This window comes from Pavona decussata, unplaced genomic scaffold, assembly GCF_977016875.1.
Source record: "Pavona decussata unplaced genomic scaffold, jaPavDecu1.1 SCAFFOLD_195, whole genome shotgun sequence".
Classification (NCBI taxonomy): Eukaryota; Metazoa; Cnidaria; class Anthozoa; order Scleractinia; family Agariciidae; genus Pavona; species Pavona decussata.
In genome coordinates this window covers 1,090,098-1,112,792 of record NW_028145604.1, presented here as the reverse complement: position 1 = coordinate 1,112,792, position 22,695 = coordinate 1,090,098, and the positions used below count along the sequence as shown (strand labels likewise).

At 38.1% G+C, this 22,695-nt stretch overlaps 1 protein-coding gene across 1 annotated transcript; it reads left to right on the top strand.

The window, feature by feature from the left end:
- The first annotated feature begins 52 nt into the window (after positions 1-52).
- On the top strand, positions 53-22,688 carry LOC146461627 (unconventional myosin-Ib-like). The gene is made up of 38 exons (XM_085086751.1): positions 53-278; positions 2,040-2,148; positions 2,237-2,394; positions 2,953-3,068; positions 3,487-3,581; positions 4,010-4,114; positions 4,427-4,473; positions 4,671-4,734; positions 4,825-4,838; positions 4,956-5,040; positions 5,294-5,400; positions 6,059-6,209; positions 6,653-6,771; positions 7,057-7,143; positions 8,106-8,171; positions 8,900-9,004; positions 9,814-9,876; positions 10,245-10,298; positions 10,723-10,863; positions 11,864-11,978; positions 12,070-12,125; positions 12,717-12,782; positions 13,248-13,315; positions 13,521-13,592; positions 13,795-13,870; positions 14,056-14,124; positions 14,362-14,454; positions 15,055-15,111; positions 15,311-15,379; positions 17,605-17,691; positions 18,257-18,343; positions 18,962-19,036; positions 19,483-19,614; positions 19,742-19,848; positions 20,534-20,666; positions 20,748-20,900; positions 21,305-21,438; positions 22,031-22,688. The coding sequence occupies exons 3-38, from the start codon at positions 2,242-2,244 to the stop codon at positions 22,146-22,148; spliced, it is 3,339 nt and encodes a 1,112-aa protein (XP_084942877.1). The 5' UTR covers positions 53-278; positions 2,040-2,148; positions 2,237-2,241; the 3' UTR covers positions 22,149-22,688.
- Positions 22,689-22,695: the final 7 nt, after the last annotated feature.

Genomic DNA, 22,695 nt, shown 5'->3' with positions numbered 1-22,695 from the left:
GTGAGAGGTATGGCACTAATGGGAGATTCCGCCTTGTAACAATAGTGCGGGCGCTCCTAGGACGCGTAAACTTCCTCTTGGGGGAAGGGTTAACAAGGGCAGTGGCTCTTGGCTTTGGGCGAGAAAATAACTGCTCATATTCTTTCCATTTGGACTACAAGCGTCTCGGATGGGAAAATAACCCAGAGGTCGATATGCAAGGTTAAGTGGACGTTTCGAAATTAAAGATTTTTCGCGAAATATGACGGATCCATAGCTACCAACGCCACTCAGTCGAGGTAAGATGAACTTATGCTTGTTCTATGTGGCAAAACTGCCTAAAATTATAAGATTCAGAGAATGATTTACACTGTTATTTATTATATTGGAATATATCGGGTGTTTGTGAATGTTTCTTTTCTGAATCGAAATTTTCCAATTCTTCAGCTGTTGTAAATGTAGAAGCGTAAATGACTTCATTAAACTCTTCTTAAAGCCCGTGCATGTAGACATGCAAATCCCGGCATATTTACTCCGAGGACAGCTGAGAATTAAGAACGATTGAGAAGCGTAGCCGCTTTCCAAACTTAAATTGAATCGCCTTCACGTTGGGAAATTAAAGAAAAAGAAGGCTGACTAGCTAGAAAAAGCCTAAAGTTTATTTACATTAGAAATGATTAAATTAAACGTACGCAAAACTCACCTCCAAGAATAGTTTTTAGTTTTTTTTTTAATTCGGAGATTGATAGAAATTAAATCCTCGTCGAAAAAGTCACGGGGTCTCGTTTTAGGGTTTCAATTGAAACTAAGTCTGTTGTTTTATCAGATTTGTTTACATGTACAGACTTATAAGAAGCTGAAATTCTTTTATACGCTTCATTGGTTTGTTTTTGATTCCTGATAAGACCTAATGACAACCTCGTCAATTCATCTGTTAATTGTCGTTTTTCGAACATAATTTTCATTGCATGTTTTCCCCTGAGATATATGCATTTAAAGGGTCATTCAAGGGCTTGCTGAACGATTAAATAATTTATCATCAACTTAATGTTACTTGGGACCGAGCAAACGCTTTGTTGTGTCTTTTTCCTTATTCATGTTGTCAACGTAAATGAAGTTGGTAAAGTCAACATTCACACCATGTTTTTATTGTGTTCGAGAAAATATTGAGAATGATGAGTGGAGGTAGGAGGGTCTCTGTATGCTATGAAGCTGTACCATGTTTTTCCTTGAGTAAATGCCCTCCTCTTGATCAACATTCCCAGTTGAATAGCAAAATAAAAATAATTACCCCCAGGCATCATAGGAAGGGAGTGTTTAGTTTTGGCAGCATATCAGTGATGGTAATTTTATCTTGATATGCATTAATTCTCTACCAGTTGGTGCTGTCATTTCTAGAGCCTCCTTTTTATTTAAATTTTGTGAATAATTATTAACGCTCCTTTGATGACCGTTGGTTGTTTTTTTGTTTAGATAATTTTATTAGTTTATTGGAGATTAAAACACTTGCATAAATTACAGTATTAGAGTCAGTAAGACGTGAGAAAAAAAAAAAAAGATTAGATAGCAAGAAAATATTTAATACATAATTGAAATGCTGAGAGCATAACTGACCTAAAGGACATTTCAGACCGCTTTTTGTTGTTTTAGCACTTTGATCATGAGTTTTTGCATGTGGCCTTGAATTCCTGCAGGAAATGTCACTCCATTGTTTTATCCGCTGCTTTGTGCTTCATCGGCCGAAATTGAACACAGATCAAGTGGAGTGTTCCTATTTTAATTGCCTAATTTTTAAACATGACCTAGCTTTGTGATTTTATACTTTTTAATATGATTTTGTGCTGTAATTTTAAACTGGAAGTTTTGTAACATAAGATATGTAGTTTTTTATCTTATGAATCAGTAAAGACTATTGTAAAATAATAATAATAATTATTATTATTATTATTATTATTATCATTATTATTATTATTATTATTATTATTATTATTATTATTATTATCATTTGCAAATTATAAAAAATTTATTCAATACAATTATTTAATGCTTTTTGTCTGCAGAGATAGTGATAAACCTGAATGTTGCACAGATGATTGCTGACCAATTGACGAGAACTTGAACTGGTTGTCTCAATATTGACTGAATTTGCTTCTCTTGCTTTGGTCAAAGGTTGTTAGTAATCAACTTTTAATACTCATTTTTATTGCCATATAGTTTTAAAAACCAATTAAATGTACATCTTAAATGTATCTTTTAGGAGCCATGACAGATCCTGGAGGTCAGGCAGCAGGGCCTGGCGGGCGAAGCATGTTGGACAACATGGTCGGAGTGAGTGACATGGTTCTGCTTGAGCCATTAACCGAAGATTCCTTGATAGAGAACTTGTGGGATAGGTACAACAACAAAGATATCTATGTAAGTTCATAGTCTGGACAGCCCCCACACAGTTGATAATTACTGAAATCTCCTGTTGAATTTGAAACTTTGATGTTCTATTACATGTAGATGGCTTTCTCCTTGTAACCTGGAGAAACAAACTTTGTTTGTCTGAGTGGCATTGAGCACCCGATTAAACTTTCATTTGGTTATGAATGTGAAAGTTAGTGAAAGTTTACACATGTGCACTGTACATTGCCGTGATTGGTCTAGCCTCACACAAGAGATGCCACCGACCTGGTAACACAACCACAGACGAACTGCTGAACACTCATCTTTCGAAGCGGAAGGACAAACCACCACAGATCAGGAAATGAATCTCCTAATCTATGAGAAAATTCTGGCTTACAGAAAAAATCTATTTAATATGCACATGATTGTGTAAAATTGTTTATAAATAATTATTATGTATGATTAATAAATAACTGTCTAGTTTGGTAAGCTCTGACACTTCCACAAAGGTTTTGAGACCCTTGATTTTAAGATCTACTGACTGCGGACATTATAACTTTATTTTGCACAACGTTTGCATTGCAGACCTACATTGGGAATGTGGTGGTTTCTATTAATCCTTACCGTAAATTCAACTTGTACACTCCTGAGAGGATAGCTGAGTACAGATCTAGAAACATCTATGAATTACCCCCTCACATGTAAGTATGCCATATCCTCAAGACAAAAGCCTTGATTTCATCATGAACTGAGTGGCTTTTTTAGTTAAACAACTATCACACAGCAGCACTGATAATTTCTCTAAATCTTTTTCTACACTCTGGATAAGATGCTGGGGCCCGTTAAGTTAAGATGTATCCTAAATGTAAGTATTGTTTCCGAGGCTGGCAATAGTCTGTTTTTTGAATAACAATATTATAATTGGACTATCTAAAAAACTAGTTACTAGCTAAGGATACACCTTCACGTGGTAGGAAATGTGGCCCCTGGTTTGTAAAATGCCCCCTCCTTTCCTCACTCTCCTAGAATTAATTGTTTGTGTGGTATTCACTACACCAGGTCTCCGACTCTATATGGTTTGTTTATTAAATTCAATATAATTTTACTTATTTACATTAGATTTGCGATAGCCGATGTTGCTTACCGATCTATGAGAGATTACAACCAAGATCAGTGTATTCTAATCACGGGTGAGAGCGGAGCTGGAAAGACAGGTATGAAGCAGTGTTGCTGCTATGGAAGTCTGGGTTTTGACATATACCATTGATTATAACTATCCTGGCCATCAGAAACAGTACTCTGGTTTGCAGGGGTTTGGGAAAAAACTGTCCATTTTGGCCTGGAAAGATTTTAAAAATATTTAACCTCGTTGATTCATTGCATTTGTCTTTTTCACTAGATGCATGTCATTTTTAGTGGGAAACCTTCCTAAACATGAAATTTTATTTATCAAAGTTGGATTCATAAATTGAAGGTCAAGTACATGTAATACAGGCAACAAAGATTTTTTTTCCTGGAAGTTTTCACAATATAGAAATATTCCATTTCAAGTTCTATCCTTCTATTTTCCATATAATTTACTTAGCCTCGGTAAGCTGAGTATTTTGTGCCTTGAAATCATTTTAAAGCCTTTTCTTTGCAGAGGCATCAAAGATTGTCATGCAGTATGTAGCGGCAGTGTCTGGTAAAGGCTGGGAGGTGGACAGAGTCAAAGAGCAGCTACTTCAGTCCAATCCTGTACTAGAAGGTACATGCCACAACATCAACATGTATATTCCTGTCACTGTCCTCCATATATTTTTTATGCTACTAGTTGGGAGATTTTGTCTAAAAATCAAGGCATTTCATCTTTGGTGATTATTTCCTTTATTCTCCTGTCTTAAATGTTTAATCAAGCAGTGACTTTGTAAGGAGAAATTGGACATGTTGATCACCACTGGGGCTTAAAGGGTTAATGAGCCTGCTAAGGTTTAATTTAGCTACATCCCAGAGTAGTGTTGATTCTTTTGGTGGTGCATGTAATTTTACCTCTGTCATCATATTTTCCTTTTTGTTGCAGCTTTTGGCAATGCAAAGACTCTTAGGAATGACAACTCTTCTCGTTTTGTAAGTAGAAGTTTTACCATCTGATGCATCTGCAAGCAGGATCAGTTGTGCACCTGAGAGCTGTGATTTTAAAATTGATTCAAGTAAAAAAGTCCCAATAAGCACATATTATTTTTGTTTTAAATGCCAGTTTCTTTCAACATTTTGCCACTGTACTTCTATTTAATGGATTGTACATGATCTCTATATGTTTTCAGGGCAAATACATGGATATTGAGTTTGACTTCAAGGGTGACCCCGTTGGAGGGGTCATCACTAAATGTAAGCATTGTCAATCTGTTTTCAAGAATAAATTTGTTTTTTAATGTTGTTTAATACGAATGGCTAATCAAATTCACTTTTTTATTGCAGATTTGCTGGAAAAGGTAATGGACAGAGCTTTTTCCTTCAATTAAAATTAAAATTAAAACTCTCTGGACAGTAGGTACATTTAGGAACATCAGCTGCTGGTACTCTGTTTGATCAAACGTTTTCTTTTGTAGTCACGTGTGGTGAACCAGGGCCAGGGAGAGAGAAACTTTCACATTTTTTATCACCTCCTTTCGGGTGCATCAGACGAACTTCTTGGTAAATATCATATTAATTAAATAAGTATACATCACCAAATCAATGGTTATTTATTCTTTTATTCACTCATTGTTTGCTGGCTTAAGATGGCAATTGACTTACAGAAGTTACACATCACCGACACAACAAAGCTGCAACTAATCGCTATTAAAATGTAATTTAATTGAATTAGGATTTTATTATTCAATGCTTTGTTAAATTCCATCCAGTTGTTTATTCCCTAAATCTGTTTTTTTTTTTTATATTAATACAGGTAAACTTCATCTGAAAAGTGACTGTGAGACATACAATTACCTTAATCAGAGTGGATGTACAAAAGTTGACACAATTGATGACAAAAAGGACTTTCTAGTAGTTGAGGTAGGTGCAAGGCTTTATAGCCAGAATTTGGGCATCTGGACAGGCATCCTTTGGATACCCAATTTTGGAAAAATTTACTTCAGTTGATCCTTCAAAATGTTTTCAACAAACATGCCCCTTGGACACCCAACTTTCATTTTCTACCTAAAAGCTTTGGTGGGTGTGAAGTTACTCCTGGAGGTACTTGTACACTGATGGTGATCCTTGATGTTCTTTTTCACACACTGTTGATTGTTAAATCCGGTGGTTTTAAAAAGAACAATTCACTATGTTTTACCTGATAAGTATCATACAATTCCAACTTTAAGTTGCCTTTCTTGTTCTCACACATCATACCACTCCCAAAAAAGTTCTGCTTGCTCATTGCACCATGAAGAAAGACGGCTGTTAGTTGAAATTCAATTTAATATAAGTTCGCTTTTACTGATGATCAGGCTTTTAACAAAATTTTAATTGCAATTATTATCAATTCCCCATACAACAGAATGAAAACTGACCCCTATCATAGTTGAAACTGCCGTCAAAAAACTCTGTTATTGATTTAGATTCATCTAACCCTTATACATATATCATTATCCCTACTGTTGCTTGTGAAAAAAAAAGTAATAACAATAACATTGGTAAAAAAAATGATCACTTTGCTTTGTGTTTTTACCAGAGGGCAATGGATGTTGTTGGCTTCACTTCAGATGAAAAACATTCCATTTACACTCTTTTGTCTGCCATTTTGAACTTGGGTAATGTGACATTTGTTGAAGATGCAGACCACGGTGCTGCACATGATTTTGTGACACTCACAAATGGAAAATGTAAGTGGTTGAGCTAGTTAGTATTATATTGTACAACAGTAAAAAGATGTTTAAACGTCAACATCATTTATTGAATTTTCACAGCCTTTGTATACCAGATTACTAGCGTGTACAAGAAAAAATTTAAATGCTGATTACTTGTGTTAGTCTTTGTCCATGCATGGTTGCATGGATTTAGCTCTTTGCCTGTCATGTCTAGTCCATGATATGATAGGCTAGATTGAACTGGAAATCAATTATTGATTTCTATATATGGACCATTGAACTGTAGTTGGGTTGTAGATTTGTGTTGGAGATCTGTTTAATACATTGAGTGATTGTGTAAAAATATAAATTGAAAATTTTTTTCAACAATTAATTCTGGATTTGGACATTAGTTGGATGGTAGATCGTTTGTGTTGGAAATCTTGTAAAATTAACAATTTTTGAACAATTGATTGCAGATTTGGACTGGGCTTGTGAGATGCTGGAGTGTGGTTCCCATCTTCTGCAGGATGGTTTGACAAAGAGAACTGTAGAAGCTGGAAATGAGAGGATGGCAACTCCTCTCACAGCAGCACAGGTCAGTGTTAGCTCACAACGCCTGCAGCCATGAAAGACCCTTACCTCCATCATTGCTGTTGGAGGCTCTGATTACACCATTCCAATACTATACCACTGATAACAATATTATTATAAGCTGTACATGAAGGCCAAATAGTCTGCATACATACTGTAAGCTGCACTCTAAACTTTTTTTTCTTTTCTCTGAGATATTAATTTCTACAGCTACTCTTTAAATCTGAGATTTAAATAAAAGTGATGTGTTGTAATGGCACCATGATTGTGTTTTGTATTTTTATTCTAGGCTTTTTATGCAAGAGATGCTCTTTCCAAAGCCACTTATCGCAGGATGTTCTCTTGGTTGATTCAGAGGGTCAATGATAGCATAAAAGTAATCTTTCTTTTTTTGTAATTTGGGGAATTTTTTTAAAGCTATTCTAGGACAAAAGGAATCTTAAGTGTATTGCTTCTGAACAAAATGGCTTAGTTTGTGTTCAAACGTTACTCAGGACAAAATGCTTGTACATTAGCTAAGATGGCTCATTTAATCTGACCCCACTGAGGTCTCAGCTTTGTGGACCTATTTCAAAACCTTGGAGTTTATTCAGACATCTTTTCACTTCGCGTCTAAGTGCCGAGTGTTCCAGACAAACTTTTAAGACAGGATGTTAAATGTCAATGAATTTGGTTTTCTCCAAATTATCACTCATTTTATTTGTTTGGTTAGCTAGCTAGTTTTATGAGGGTCTTGTGTTGGGAGCTCTTTAGTATGTGTAATCCCTCTGGAATGATATCTGGTTACCACCTCTGACTGGGTACTTAACACAAGTTCTGTGTTTCACATAACTCTCAAGAGTAGTGACTTAACGGAGAATGTTTTAGGGATCAATAGCGGTGTGTCTTTCCCAATCGTCTTAAATTTGTCTGGTCATGAAGCCAGTTTATTAATAAATAGATAACAAATAAATGACTTTATTTAAGTGTCAGAGTATTTAGCACTGTAGTGCAAATTGGGGACACTTTAAATCAGTGAAATAAATATATAAACTGAACATAACAACTGGTGGGAGGGAAACAGCTATTTACAAAACGTTGGCCTGGATTTGAAAATGGGGCAATACCGTAAAGCAAATACAAGGGCAGGACTTGAACCCCGGACCTCTAGATTACAAGTCTGGTGCCCTAACCACTAGGCCACCCCACCTCCCAATAGTTTCCTCTTTTAGTGGGAGTACTACTGAATTTGACTCACCAAGTCAGCGGTTCCAAAGGGCCAGTTTCCTTACGGGACAGTGCAGCATTGTAAATGTGGAATTCAAGCTGTATTATGTAGCTGTGTTAATTATTTTGTAGGTGAAAAAGAGAGGTAAAAGGAAAGTGATCGGAGTCCTGGACATTTATGGATTTGAAATATTTAGGGTATGTCTTCAAACAGCTTCAGGGAACTTAGCACAAGCATTCATGGGCCACAGATGGAAACTGGAGTTCCGTAACGTTTCTCAACCATTGCATCTAAAATGGCAAACCACTAGACACTAAATAAAAGTTTCCCAGTCCTTGCCAAGAAATGTAAACAAGGTTACCGTTTGTGGCTTTTGAATGTTTTTGCTAAGTTTCATGTTTTTTTTAGGGGGTGAGGGTGAATGGGGGGGGGGGGGGGGGACAGGACCCATCCCATACCATTTGCACCCAGTTTTGGTCAGTTTCTTCTCCTTCTTGGATGACTCCTGTCTCCACACTTTTTTCTGTTGCAAAATATTGCCAAAATGATTCCTTATTTGGTGCACTTTCATCCTCTCGGAAATGCAGTTTTATCCGGTTTCCACCACAGTATTTCTTCAAATTGAAACGGAAGTCCTGGATTTCAACTTTGAGTTACCAATTTTTGTTGCAATTTATTTACACCACCACCTCATACGTAAGATTACCGTAGTTACAAGGTGAGTTGAACAAGAACAGTTGCATACAATAAATAAATATTAGAAATTTCTTTTGAATGTCAGTGCATTTGGCAGTACATCAAGGCATTTATTACCTTCTCTTGTTGCATACAATCTGGTGTATGAAATGTCTCCAGCTTAATGCGGAAACTAACTTTCTATCCTTTAACCAATTAAAGAGATTCAATATTATTGTTTTCTTTTTAGACCAACAGTTTTGAGCAGTTTATCATCAATTACTGCAATGAGAAGCTGCAGCAGATTTTCATCGAGTTGACCCTTCAATCTGAACAAGAGGAGTATGTCAGAGAGGTGAGAACAAACGTTTAGTGCAATAAAGAAAGTGCTTTCCTGAGCTCACTGGCTTGTCAGGATCATGCATAAATCTGATTTGTGATGCATACGGGAAATCCATAGGGGTCTGTAGAGGAGATGTTAGTGCACCGCAATTCCAGCCACAGGTAGACTACGAGTAGTCCCCCATTTTTCCTCAGGGATAGTAGGGCAAGCGAAACGCGAGCGCGCGTGAAAATCACACCACGCGAGAAAAGGCGACACTATCCCTGAGGAAAAATGGGGGACTACTCGTAGTCTAAGCCACAGGCTTCTCCAAAAAGGGGTAAATTTGCACTTCAGGCATAGGTGGCCCTGGCAGCTGGTGTTTAACCTAGTTTCCATAGCGTGGAGTATAAACTAGGCTGAGTATTGGTTACCTCCAACATTTATTCACTTGGGTTAAGAAAATCAATGTGTAGTAAAGTTTCTTGTCTGAGGACACATGACTATACATTGGTTCCTCTAAGTAATTAGCTAATAAAAATTGTTTCCTTACTACCAACAATGACCTAGCACAAAATTTCACAATTACTTGAAATCACAAAATATTATTCTTCCAAGAAGTACTTGCCAGTATTAGAGAAACTTCATTTAAACGTTTTACTGGCGTGCAAGAGGACAACACAACATCAAATGCCAACCCGCAGAAAGAGTCACCTACAGGTATATTTTCAAGAGAGTTGTTTCATTGCCTCTATGGTGCTTCTAAGCTTAGAAGTAAATAAGCACAATTGCGATGTGTTCGAGTACGCGATGAATCAGTATCGGGCTTATTTCTTTGGCAGGGAATTGAGTGGACGACAATAGAGTATTTCAACAATTCTATTATCTGTGATTTGATCGAGAAGGTGAGTGGCAACCAGTTGTCAACTGCTTGCAGGTTAATTTCGAGAGTAACTGTAGACAATTTGTCAAGTCGTTTCCACACTAGAATCTGTAAAGTTTGTCGGAAATCAGTGCACGTTGTAGTCATTCTCATTCGTATTTTCTTTTCCTTTGTGCTTTAACTTAGAAGTGTTTCCAACCTAGAAACGTTGTTACACGCCAAGCTATGAGTCGAGAGGACATTGTTAGTCTTTAATTCGCACAGGCTGTTACTTGCTTGCACTTGTTGCACTTCACCTAATTGTCTCATTGTGTCTCTTGTAACGAAGCCTTCTTTTCTGACCACCCCTCCCCCTCATTATCCTTTGGTTACTATTCTTCTTTGTTTCAGAGTCATGTCGGTATTATAGCTCTTCTGGACGAGGAATGCTTGAGACCAGGAGAAGTAAGTAGAAATATGTTGTGAATTTTCTTAAGATGTTTGTGATTGTCTTCATGAAGAAAAACTTGCAAACCTTCGAAATGCCTGGAGAGTATTCGTGGAAGCATCTGTGTTAGGATTATCTCAAGTTAGCATTCCTTCTAGCGAGTTTGCGACCGAGTATTTCGATTTTCCGTTCCATTCTTTAATACCCTGGGTGTCAGAGGATTCTTGTTTTTGCCGTGAGTGGCTTACTTGAGAAAGAGCCACGACGGTGAGGCCTTTGAGGCGAATCGTATCACGCTTTCGCGGCAAGGGAGCTCCTCGCGAAGAAAAAAGAAAAAAGGTTAACCTCTGTCACCCTCGGTAATCTTCAACGGATAAACCATGCTTAGCTTGATTGCAGTCTGAACTTTCTCCATATTATACTGAACTTTCCTTTCTTCAGGTCAGTGACGAGACATTCAAAGACAAACTCAATCAACACTGTATCGAGCATGCGCACTTTGAGAGTAGAGCGTGTAAAAAGTTCCTGTCTGACTTGTCCCTTCCTCACGACTGCTTCAGGCTCAAACACTATGCTGGAAGTGTAAGTGCTACACGGATTATGAACATTTTTCTATATTTCAGGGCCCAGTTGTTCAAAGCCCGATTAAGCTAATCCTGGATTAACAACAACTTTGGTTCAAGTTTAATTACACAACAATAAAGATTTTTGACAAAGATTTTTGTCCCTCAGTTTTGGCGTTGACTTTTTTTTGCCACTAGCTTAACATTAGAGTTTAAAAACAATTTTAACGAGCGAGCAGAAAACCTCGGTTACCTTTTAATCGTGGATTAACGTTAATCGGCTTTCAAACAACTGGGCCCAGGTCTTTTAATTTGTCCGTTTACGCTTCGCAATCAGGTGATTATCATTCTTGTTGTTAGAGGAGAAAAAAGCATCAACTTTCATTGATTGCCATACACGTTCTACTAATCCTGCAAAATTGGAATTTGAAAATGTTGAATTTGTGGAGAGATGAAAGTTAGAGAATGAGAATAGTAATTAACCCTTGGCACAAGGAGAGAACCAATTGTAAAACGCAGTTGTGACGCAAAGATCGGGGTTTGAACCTGGAAGACATTGATAACGGGCGAGTACCTGAGTACTCTCATCACTGCTCCACCATCCATACTTTCCCACTGCAGCGCGCAGCCTTCAGAATCATGTTCCTTGTGGTAGAGAGAGTTTTGTAGACTGTGAAACCTTCCGTATTTGAATGCGAGTTCGTTAGGTGAAACACGACAACCACAAAGGAACTAGAACGAGTGTGAATGTTGCTAGTGTGGATTGGGGAAGGACAAAGGAGTCTTTCTGTTTGCAGCAAGTTCGTCGTTTGAAAAATTTACAACGACTAGGGCTTTTTTCTTCTTGCGTGCCACGCACGCGGGCGTTCTGGTTTGAAATCGCGTTGGATCGCATTTCACGCATCGTTTTGTCAAGGAAAGAAAAGAAACGAATGAAAAACAGACTCTTTTGCACCCCAAAAGCGTTGAGGGCTTTAAAAAAAGTTTTTATGTTCTATTTTTTTCCTTCCTTTCTCCAGGTGACATACTGTGTCAACGGTTTTGTGGACAAAAACAATGACCTGCTGTATAGAGACCTCTCTCAGTGCATGTACTCATGTGGGCATCCGCTGGCCAAGAAGCTTTTCCCAGAAGGTAGCGGTCTAGTATCTTATTGTTGTTGTATTGTTTGGTAATATGGTAATAAGGCCTGGTAACAATTTTGTACTGGTTTGATTGTTGATAGGTTGTCCTACCAAGGCATCAAAGAAGAGACCTCCTACAACGGGAACACAGTTCAAGGTGTGACTTGTTTTCATGGTAAAAAGCCGCGGGCTATAATTGGGCCTTGAGATGTTCTCTTCGCTCAAGGATGTCAAGTGACAAGAGTTAAATGTTTTACACAATTCCTAAATATGAACTGTTGAATAAAAAACAGACCATGGACAGCCAAACATCCCGTATACTGTTATCTGTTTTCGTTTGCAAACACACTGTACGTGTTTTTCTCCCGTGGTAAGGAAATAATCAAAATCGCTATGATTACGGCGACTTTCAGAAACGTTTTCAAAATAAGAGAATTAAAAAACGCATTGGGTTGGAAACGGTACAGTACTGTCTTTTGAATTGTGGACGTGTGTAAACAGCCACGTGTGAGGAAGATGACGGGGTTTTGTTCGTTTACTGTAAATTGGATGCGAAGGAAAAGCCCATCAAAGCGTTTAAAAAGGTTTGTGTTTCAAAACGAAAACGCGTTAATATTTTGCGAAGTTTTTGGTGAAATGGAAAGAGACGTTTGACAACGTGTTAGTGTGGTTCGGAGATGTTAAAGGCTTCAAGGTGCAACTCAAGCATCCCTGTGTTCAATATTTTGTGGTGCTTTTTGCTCTACAGTTGTCAGTCTCAGAGCTGATGAAGAATCTCAAATCCAAGAACCCGCATTACATCAGATGCATTAAGGTATGTTCATCAAATGTTCAGCTTTAACTAAACCAACTTAAGTCACTGCAAAAGGAACGGCTTTTTACTGCCTTTCACAAAATCCAAATAATCAGAAAGAGCTGATCAATGACTGCAAATACAAGCAACACATTTAAGCCAAGGCAATCGAATAAATCGATTTCTAGCAACATCATGTTCTTACTGAACACTCTTGTCCCGTCACCTCTTCTTTCATATGAGCCAGGGTCACGTTAGAATCCAAACTTACTCAGAGGCCCAGAGGCAGATATTCCAGCGGGATGGGACGGGAAAGTTTTACGGGAGGAATTGAGCGGAAGATACAATCCCCTGACTTCCATTTTTTTTGCCTTGCTTTTTTCCCCATATCGCCATACTTGTGTGAGCCGTGCAACAAAAATTCCCTCGCTTGTTTTCGGTATGTTCTGTGTCACTAACTTCGTTTATTCTTCTTTATTTTTGTAGCCAAATGACAGAAAAGTAGCGGGACTTTTTGATGACAAACTAGTCAGACATCAGGTTCGATATCTCGGGTAAGATTGGCAGAAATTCAATTGATATTTCATTTTACACAGCAGCTATTCATGTCCTCTCGACAGCTAATCTTTCGGAAAGTTTGCAATAGGGAATATCTTGGAGACAATAAACGAGAAGTTTGCCTTGGGTCAGTGAAGTATTACGATAAACCCCAACTTATCTATTTATTTAATTTTATATTTTTTTAATGTTCGTTGTCAGATTGATGGAAAACATTCGCGTAAGAAGAGCGGGATTCGCATTCAGACAAGAATATGATTTGGCGCTTCAAAGGTATAAAGTCTTCCTCCTTCTGGCTACTCATTGTGTTTAGCCTTTGTGCTAAAAGTGTTTCTTTGTATCCTCCTAGTGTACAGTGTCTAGGGACATAGGAAGATTGTCTATGTTGGCCCAAGTCTAAGAACACAACTGATGCGTGCTGGCGTGTTGAAGTCCTTTGTGTTCCTAATCAATCCGTCTTTTTCAAACTCCACAGATACAAGATGCTTTGCAGCAAAACGTGGCCTAACTGGGTGGGAATGCCGAAAGAAGGAGTTAAAGAACTCTTCAAGGTACTCTGAGGGAGGACTGTTGATATCTGAGATTCACTTCGATATATTTGAAGCCTTGTGCCTTGTGCCGGTTGAGTTTTAGTTCATAAAGCTTTGATGTTTTGAGGGTTATACCTGTGATTATAGAAGCCTTCTCGTCTAAGGTTAAGGTAGTTTTCTGCTGATCTTATTGTCCTTGCACACAGGGACTGAATATTAAGCCAACAGCTTACGCATATGGAAGGACAAAAATCTTCATAAGAAACCCACGAACGGTGAGAGAATAAAGATAACAACTTTAAATCAGTTCATGTTGCACAACGTAGCGTCTATCTTCCATGCTAAAATAAGTGACTGTCGTTTCTCTAAAAGGTAATTTGACGTATACTATTCTTCCCATACAGATTAATAAAATTATAATAATAATTAATTAATTATTGATAATTAAGCATTATTATTATAATTGTGAATTAATTATTATAATTATTTTCCTTCATCTTTTCACCCCTCAGTTGTTTGATTTGGAAGAGAGACGTCAACAAGGGATGCACCGCTTGGCTGTTCTCATTCAGAAGGTTTTCAGAGGCTGGAGACAGCGAACAAAGGTCTGTATAATGAAGCCGGCCACCATGAATCGCCAACAAGGGGTGAATTATGAGACGACGCTTTTTCAGATGTATTACGGAACAAGTCTCGTAACTTTCAATTTCCCTGGCACGTTCGTACCGCACTGTTCTTGCAATCTTCTATCTTCAATTTCCTTATTACGTTAGTACATTCGTAGGGCACTTTCCTTGTAAACTACAATTTCCTTATAGTACATTCGTCGGCACTTGCTTTGTAAACTACAATTTCCTTATAATACGTTAGTACATTCGTACGGCACTCGCCTTGTAAACTACAATTTCCTTATTACATTAGTACATTCGTCGCCGCTTTCCTTGTAAACTACAATTTCCTTATTACGTTAGCACTTTCTTACGGCACTTGACTTGTAAACTATCGATTTACAACATGCTTAACAAAGGTAAATATACTTAAAAACTGGCAAACAAGACGCTGGGACAAGTGTACAATTGTTGATTTTAATAATTGAAAGTGCGGTTTCAGTTTCGAAATATCGGCTTCAGTATTTGTCTGAAACAAAAGGAGCTTGTCTTTTCAAGATTTATTCAGTGTTTAATCATTGTTTTGTTAATCAACAGTATCGAAAGATGAAAGAAAGTGAAATTATCATCGCGAGGTATTATCGTGGATTCAGGGTAAGCGCAACCTTGGCTAGACGTTTGAATTAAAATCTCAGCAGTTGATGATTTCAATTAATGTTATTAATGTCATTACTATTTAGTTTCTGAAGTTTGTGACTTTTTTTTTTTTTATCTCTGTTATATTTTTCCTGTGGCCGGAAATAAATCAATTAATTCCAGTGCTGAACTTCGTTATTGATCGTTATTTGCCCAGGATCGAAGAAATTATCGAAAGAAGAGGAACGCTGCCATTGTGATCGCATGTTTTGTTCGTGGCTGGAAGGTACGTTTAACAGTTGTACTTATTAAACAGTTCGTGAAAAGAGCACGCCTTAGTTAGCTCTCGTCTCTGGTTCTGTAATCCGAACCCTTCATATTTGGACACAAGACCAAGGAACTTCAAAGATGGGTCGAATTTAGTTGTCTCCATCAGAAACGTTTTCCAACCGTTTTCTCTGAAACTTTGGATAATTATGTACCTGCCAACTTTAATTTTGAGTCAAACGCGTGAGATTTTTGCCTCGTCATGAGCAAGAATTCCGAAAACGTCCGAGCCACTTCCGAAGATTTTCGACCAATTTCCGAAGGCTTTTGAACGTTGCTGAGAATGTCCGAAGATATTTCTACGACCTTTGAACACTTACGATTCGAACGTAGGCATTTGATAGCTTTTGCGATTGTTATAAAGAGCAAAGAAATAATACATAACAAATCTGAATTGAAATGTAGTTTTTTTAGAACAACTCGTCCGGATTTGTGAGTGAGGCGTGAGAAATTGTCCTTGATGCGTGAGATCGCTGTCTTTAGTCCGCAGGCGTGAGACTCACGCATAATGCGTGAGAGTTGGCAGGTATATAATTAGTACTAGTGGTTGCAACCGACTTCAGGTTCTTCAGTGCTGGTCTAAAAAGTTGATTAACCAGAGGGATTTGCGGAATTTCACAGCTCGTTTGTTAATTTGTTAAATAAATTTTTAGTTCTGCATCAATTTATCCCTGTGACCATGTGACAAGTAACGCATTTCTTTTGCATTTTTTCTTGAGACCAACACTTTTCGTAAAAAGATCCGGTAAATGCCCATATATCTTGATACCGCATTTTTCTTTTCAGCCAAATCGCTGCTAATCTCCCAGTCGGCCATCTTTACTAACCTTCTCAAGATATTAGGCGGTCGCTCAACAGAGTCGGTATAATACTTTTCAAAGAGGAAGGAATCGCCTTTATCACTGTACTGTACTATACCTCTCGATGTTCACTAACTTGCCCTGTAATCTTTACTTTTCTTGGCTGTTTAACGTATTAATTTTATTGACTGGTTAATTCTTATACTCATTTTTCAGGAAAGCATTTTTTTTTTATGCCAGATAAAAATAACAAATCCTGTTCAGTTGACTAGCACATAACATCGGGCTTGATAACTGCAGTTGAACTGATTAATAAAATCCAATTGAACCTATCTTTACTGACTTCTTTAACGTTCACTCGTTGGAGTCATAAAACAAGACACTAATGTCTAAAACTAACTTGTAGTTTTTGATAAGTAAGGTCGTTACTCTCATTCATCCATCCTTACATATTTAATAACCCTAGCAGTTGGAAGACTATACAGTATATATATCCCTTTTGATTTTATTTTCCCGTAACTGATACATGCACCCCAAGCGTGTTAGCTTTACCCTAGTTTCAGTTTCGGTTCTATGTGCCTCTAGTTGTTTCGTAAATAGCTAATGTGGATTTGATTCTTAAGTAACTCTTTAAATGAAAATGGGGTTAGTATTAAAGCAAATGAACATAATTTCCTTTGAGGATGAAAGAATAACAAATAATACAGCTACAGCTGAAGTTTGCGGATCTAAGATTGGGAATGGGTTAGGTGGGGGTTAGATGTGAATGGTATCAAACGAGGATTTGACACAACAAGTCCACCTCTCTTCGATTGCAGGCTGTCATGGTGCCCATCATTTGCTGCATGTCATTTTCTGCAAAGCTCATAGATCATTCCTTCACCTTTCTCCTTTCTCCTTACAAATTTTCCAAAACTTGTGAAAAATTCTGAAAGATTTATGAGGTCGCACACTATAAAGATATAACGACAGCTTGGAGTACATGAAACCTTGAAGATACATTTATATAGCAATAAAGCTGAAGAAGAGAAAACGTACAAGGCAGGATGGACAAGCTGGAATATGACCAAAACGGCGGACAAAACAGGGCTGGGCTGGAGTGGACAGAGAGTGTGATAGCCTTAGGCGCCTTCTGGCGCGGAGGGCAATGATGATGATGATGATGATGATGATGATGATGATGATGATGATGGTGGTGGTGGTGGTAGTGGTGGTGGCGGTGATAATGATGATGATGATGATGATGATGGCGTTGGCGAGTATCTTACCTTACCGCTTACTTTATCACCCCCTTGTTAATAATAATAAAGTCAATGACTTTCCTTGTTTGTCCACCACCGCAACCAAACAGTTTCTGTAGGAACTAACCCGTTTTGCTTCATAGGCGCGGAAGCTATACAAAGCCATGCTTTACGAGAAGAAGTGCATCTGGGCCGTTGGTGTAATACGTACATATTTTTACGGATGGCAGGTCAGGGGCAGTTTGCATTCTACTGCATGGCTAGACAGAGACTCGGTTTTAATTGCATGCGACAATGTCTTCATTTTGTCTATAGTTCATCACCGTTTATTCTGAACCTAAAAGGCATTGAGTTGTACTTTCTTGGCGGTGAATAAATAAACAAATTAACGCCAACGTATCTTTAGATTTAAAAACTAAATGGTACTATCAAAACGGTAAATTATGTAAAGCAATTGCCAGAAGATGTGTGAATACGAATAAATCGCTTAATTATAAATTTATTTGAGAATTTGACGTACTTGTATCAATAAAACTTACGGTTAAACGTTCAAAATATTAAACTGAATTAATTAATTAATTTGTCAGCTCATTTCATTTAATTACCTTTGCAAGAAACAATGTAAAATCAAGTTACTATCTTGAGAACTCATTTCAATCTAAATAACAATCAAACGTACAGAATTTCAACTCAGTCGCTTTGACGTTGTCAATACTTTAAATTGCCTTGACGGCCCTTCATGTTACCTTTAAAATAAAGGGGTTTTTGTAATGCTATTCCCTTGCATTTTTCCAGGCGCGGAAGCTTTATCGTTCCATGGTTCTTGAAAAGAAACGAATCGAGGCTGTCACCATAGTAGCGGCTTATTTTCATGGTTGGAAGGTGAATATATTGTTGCTGAATAATTATGTTGTCCAACTTGTGTTAGAGCGGTTTTCAATTGAGTGTCGAAAGTAATTTCGCGTTTGGTTTGGTTTTGCATTACTACTCTCTGTGATTGGTTAACAAAACTCGCGCCACTTTCTCAACCAATGGGAATCCAGACCAAAACCAATCGTGTTTTCGCCGCACGCGTTTTCCCGCTCTTGGGGCCAGTTACATGTATTTGCCTGGAATTCTGATTGGCTCGTTGTGTTGTTTACATCTGTTGCGATTGGCCAGAGTAATTACTTTGGTTTTGGTTTTACGACACTCAATTGAAAACCGCTCTAGAATCTAAAGGTCACTGGTGTGTTTGTTCTGGTTGGGTCATAATATTTTACAGCCTCGCTTCACGGAAATGAACAACAAGTAACGTAAAATTGACTAGGTTTAATAGTTACTGGTCTCTTTACTGAACAAATATTCATAGCACACACAGACATTTTTGAAAGTTGAAATGTGTTTTTAGTTGATAGTAACTCACACCCGTGACTATTTTTCTAGGATTCGCGTCATTGACTCTGTGTGTTTTTCAAAAAGCCAATAATACGAATTTGTTGATCTCTTGATGTCTTATAGGTTCGGCGTTTGTACAATCCGAAGTTCAGACGAAATGCAGCTCCTAAGATCATGAAGTTTCTTCGGTTGTTTTTGGTATGTAGTCTAATAAGTTTTCCTTTCTTTTCCTTTTTTCTTTGTTCTTCCTTTGTTTGTTTGTTTGTTTTTGTTTTGTTTTGTTTTGTTTTGTTTTTTTTGGCATTTGGCGCAAAGCAGTATACAGCTTGAAATCAAGGCTAGATACGGGATATAATGAATTTTAAGAGCGGGACAGCGGGTGCATGGTGGGAAGAAGACGAAACGAAGAGGAGGTTGTGAATCAGAGTCAAAAACAGTACATATCACGCCATGGGTCATTTCGCACGACGCTAAACTATGTTCAGGACAATGATTCTGACTTTCGGGAACAGGAAAAAAATAATTGCGGGAGCTGGGAATGGCAAACTCCTCAGATACCGCACATGCAACCTTGCACCTTCATTTTATTTCACGTTGATCGTCTGTGTAAGCTAACATTTGATTTTGTTGTTGTTTTATCACAGTGCTTCCGGTACCTTACGACCCTAAAGACGAATCTCCCGTCCATCTCCCCTGTGGACGCTCACTGGCCGTCGTCTTCACTCATGTTCAGGAAGACTAACGCTCTCTTAAAGGATATGTATCACGCTTGGAGAGTAAGTTAACACTGGCGGCTTTTGATGTGATTTCAGTGCTAACTTTGCAGCTTTTCCAATTGTGGTTTCAACTGACTTGCTTGTGTAGACTACCGGTGAGTTTTGCTGTGATTTCATTTCTCCTCAGTGCAAGAAATTCAGAGACAAGTTGACTCCAGAGAAGCGAAATATTTTAAAAGAAAAACTTCAAGCCAGTGAGGTGTTTAAAGACAAGAAGTCATCCTACCCCCTCACGTGAGTCACGCTTGCATTTATTTTTTGATTCCGAAGTCTCCTGTGAACGTTTGAGGGTGGAGTGCTATGTATTTTGTTGTTAATCCTTAAATTTGACCATTCAAATGAAAGCTACTGAGCAGTACTTTCCTGTGGTACTGTTTATTATGCTGTGCAAGGTGGTTCTAATTTTGAGTCTGTGGATGAAATCCTAAAGTGTGACCATTTAAATGAAAGCTACTGAGCAGTACTTTCCTGTGGTACTGTTTATTATGCTGTGCAAGGTGGTTCTAACTTTTGAGTCTGTGGATGAAATCCTAAAGTGTGACCATTCAAATGAAAGTTACTGAGCAGTACTTTCCTGTGGTATTATGTGCGGTATTCTACAAAGTGGCTCTAAATTCTGAGTCCGTGAATGAAATTTTTAAGTGTAACTATGCAATTGAAAGCTATTGAGCAGTACTTTCCTGTGGTACTGTTTACTGTGTCGGTAATTTAAATGGTGGTCCAGTGGAGGTCAATGGGGAAGGCCTATACGTCCAACGACGGACATTTAGCGGCTGAAACAATAATAAATAGATGGCTCTAACTTTTGAGTCTGTGATTACAAGTCCGGCCGCGGCCCTAACCACAAGGCCACGCCGCCTCCCTCCAAGCTAATTCTGCGCTCTCATGGTGTGCTTATCGGTTTCTTCCTTGTTTGTAGGGTGTCAGTTCCCTTTCAAAGCGATCGTGTGAACCTGATTTCAAATCCAAAGTGGCAGAAGAATGCTAAGAACAACAATCTGCGAATAGTGTGGGCGGACTCTGTGCTAAAAATCAACAGGAAAGATGGAAAGGTACTACACTAGATCCATGTTGATTGATTTTCTCTCACATATCACAACAGGTGACACTTGTGAATATTTGTTTCTTTGCAGGCCGTACCGCACATTTTGACTGTTTCAGAATCGGAGTTGTTGGTATTAGACCCCAAATCGCTTCAAGCAAAATACAATGTCGACCTTGGCGATATCACGAGAATTTCAGTGACTCCACTCAAGGACGGAATCATCGTTTTTCATATTCGCTCGGTAAGTGTCTTGAGGTCGAAAAAGTACGCAGACACGTTCTCAAGCTCATGGTTGTATAAGTGCAAACATACTAACATAAGCAGAGTTTTCTTTTAGAGTGCGGGAATTGATTCCCACAATTGAAAATAAACTGGTGTATAAAATTTACACGACCGCGTCAAACGTTGCACAGAGAATGTTACCAAGAATGTTCCTTTGTGCTTGTATCTAGCGCAACAACATCGCTTTCAGGGTCAGGAGAGACACCCAACGGGACAATCAAGATTGCGAGCTCAGTTCCATAGTGAAACAAGAATTCTGTGCAAAGAATGCTTGCAGTTTGTCTCATGCTATCAAATCACACAGTTTAGTAAAATCATTTTGCTGTCTGATCACAGGGTTAAATGTCTGTTCTTCCTCTGCAGGATAAACAGGACAAAAATCATCTCAAAGGCGACTTCGTTTTCCACACAGAGCACGTGGTCGAGTTGGTGGCCAAGCTGCTAGTGCAGGTGGAATCTCAAAACGACCTCTCAGCCCCGGTGCACGTGTCAGACAAGTACGCACAGTTTGTAGAAAATTTTATTGTAGGGGATGTTCACGAAAAGGATACTTTTCTCCGCGATTACTTAAACGGCTCTAAAGGCGGTCTGAGTTTCGCTCTGCAGGAAAAATGGTAGAACTAAAGTATTGAAACGAACATGCGCATGCGTCTGTGTAACCACGATATGAGTTTTCGTGTCTGAATGGAAATAGCCGACTGGTCATCTGTCACGAAAGTGACAAATTGCATAATCTACTTCCCGCCACATGTGAATGAAACTGTTGTTTTGGCTAGTAAAATCAGACCTGTTACTGGCCTCTGGGCTAGTGAGCTAAAGCCCTGGCCCCAGTTGTTCAAAGAGCGGATAACTCTATTCAGTGGATAAAATGCACGGTAACATTTTATCCGCTGGTGCCAGATCTCAGTATAAGCCTAAGCCTCAACCATAAATTCTCTATCTGACACTAACAGCCCGGAAAAACAGTCAGTTGAAGACAGCTCCCAATAATCGTTAGCTTCTTTCTTACTTGACTATTTTATGCTAAACGAGCACATTCAAGGTTATTTATGTTTCCTAATTAAAAATACTTTCATTTATTATTTTCAGAATCGCGGTGAATTTTGGAGGAACACCCGTGGAATTAAATTTCAAAGCAGCTGACAAGGCTCTTCCTCAACCGTTACTTTGCAGACGAAAAGGAGCTGTTATTGACGTGTTGGTCTGAAGATTTCTTTAGAGAAACATTTTATGTTATTGCACAGTTCATTCGAAAAGTGCAGCGCCTGATGCAGTCCTTTATTTAATCAATTATGAAATAATTTTGCGGTATTTCTAAGTTATAGATGTCTCATTCGTTAATTTATAGGTGTTTTGTGTAGTTTTCATAATAAAAGTAGAAAAACTAAATAAATTTAAAAGATCAATTTAGATACGCTTTCTGTTCTTGGGTAGTTCATTAGATGATTAGATTATTTTGAAATACCTGGTATTTAAGGTTGCTAATGACAAATTTACTCAAATAACGGCATTAATTTACCTAAGTTTATTCTCATAATAAGCATAGCTTTTTGGTTGCAGTGGACCACATCTTTTAGGTATAAAGTGAAACCATTTCATGCTCCAAGGGAAGTTTTTTCGTGTAGACAGTGGCTGTAGATTTTTCATTTCTACATTTGGGTTTTGTGACTGTGTATTATGCCTACGTGTAAAAAGAAAAGATGTTGAACTGTTCAACACATATTTTGAATAAAATTATTAACCCATGCGCCGTG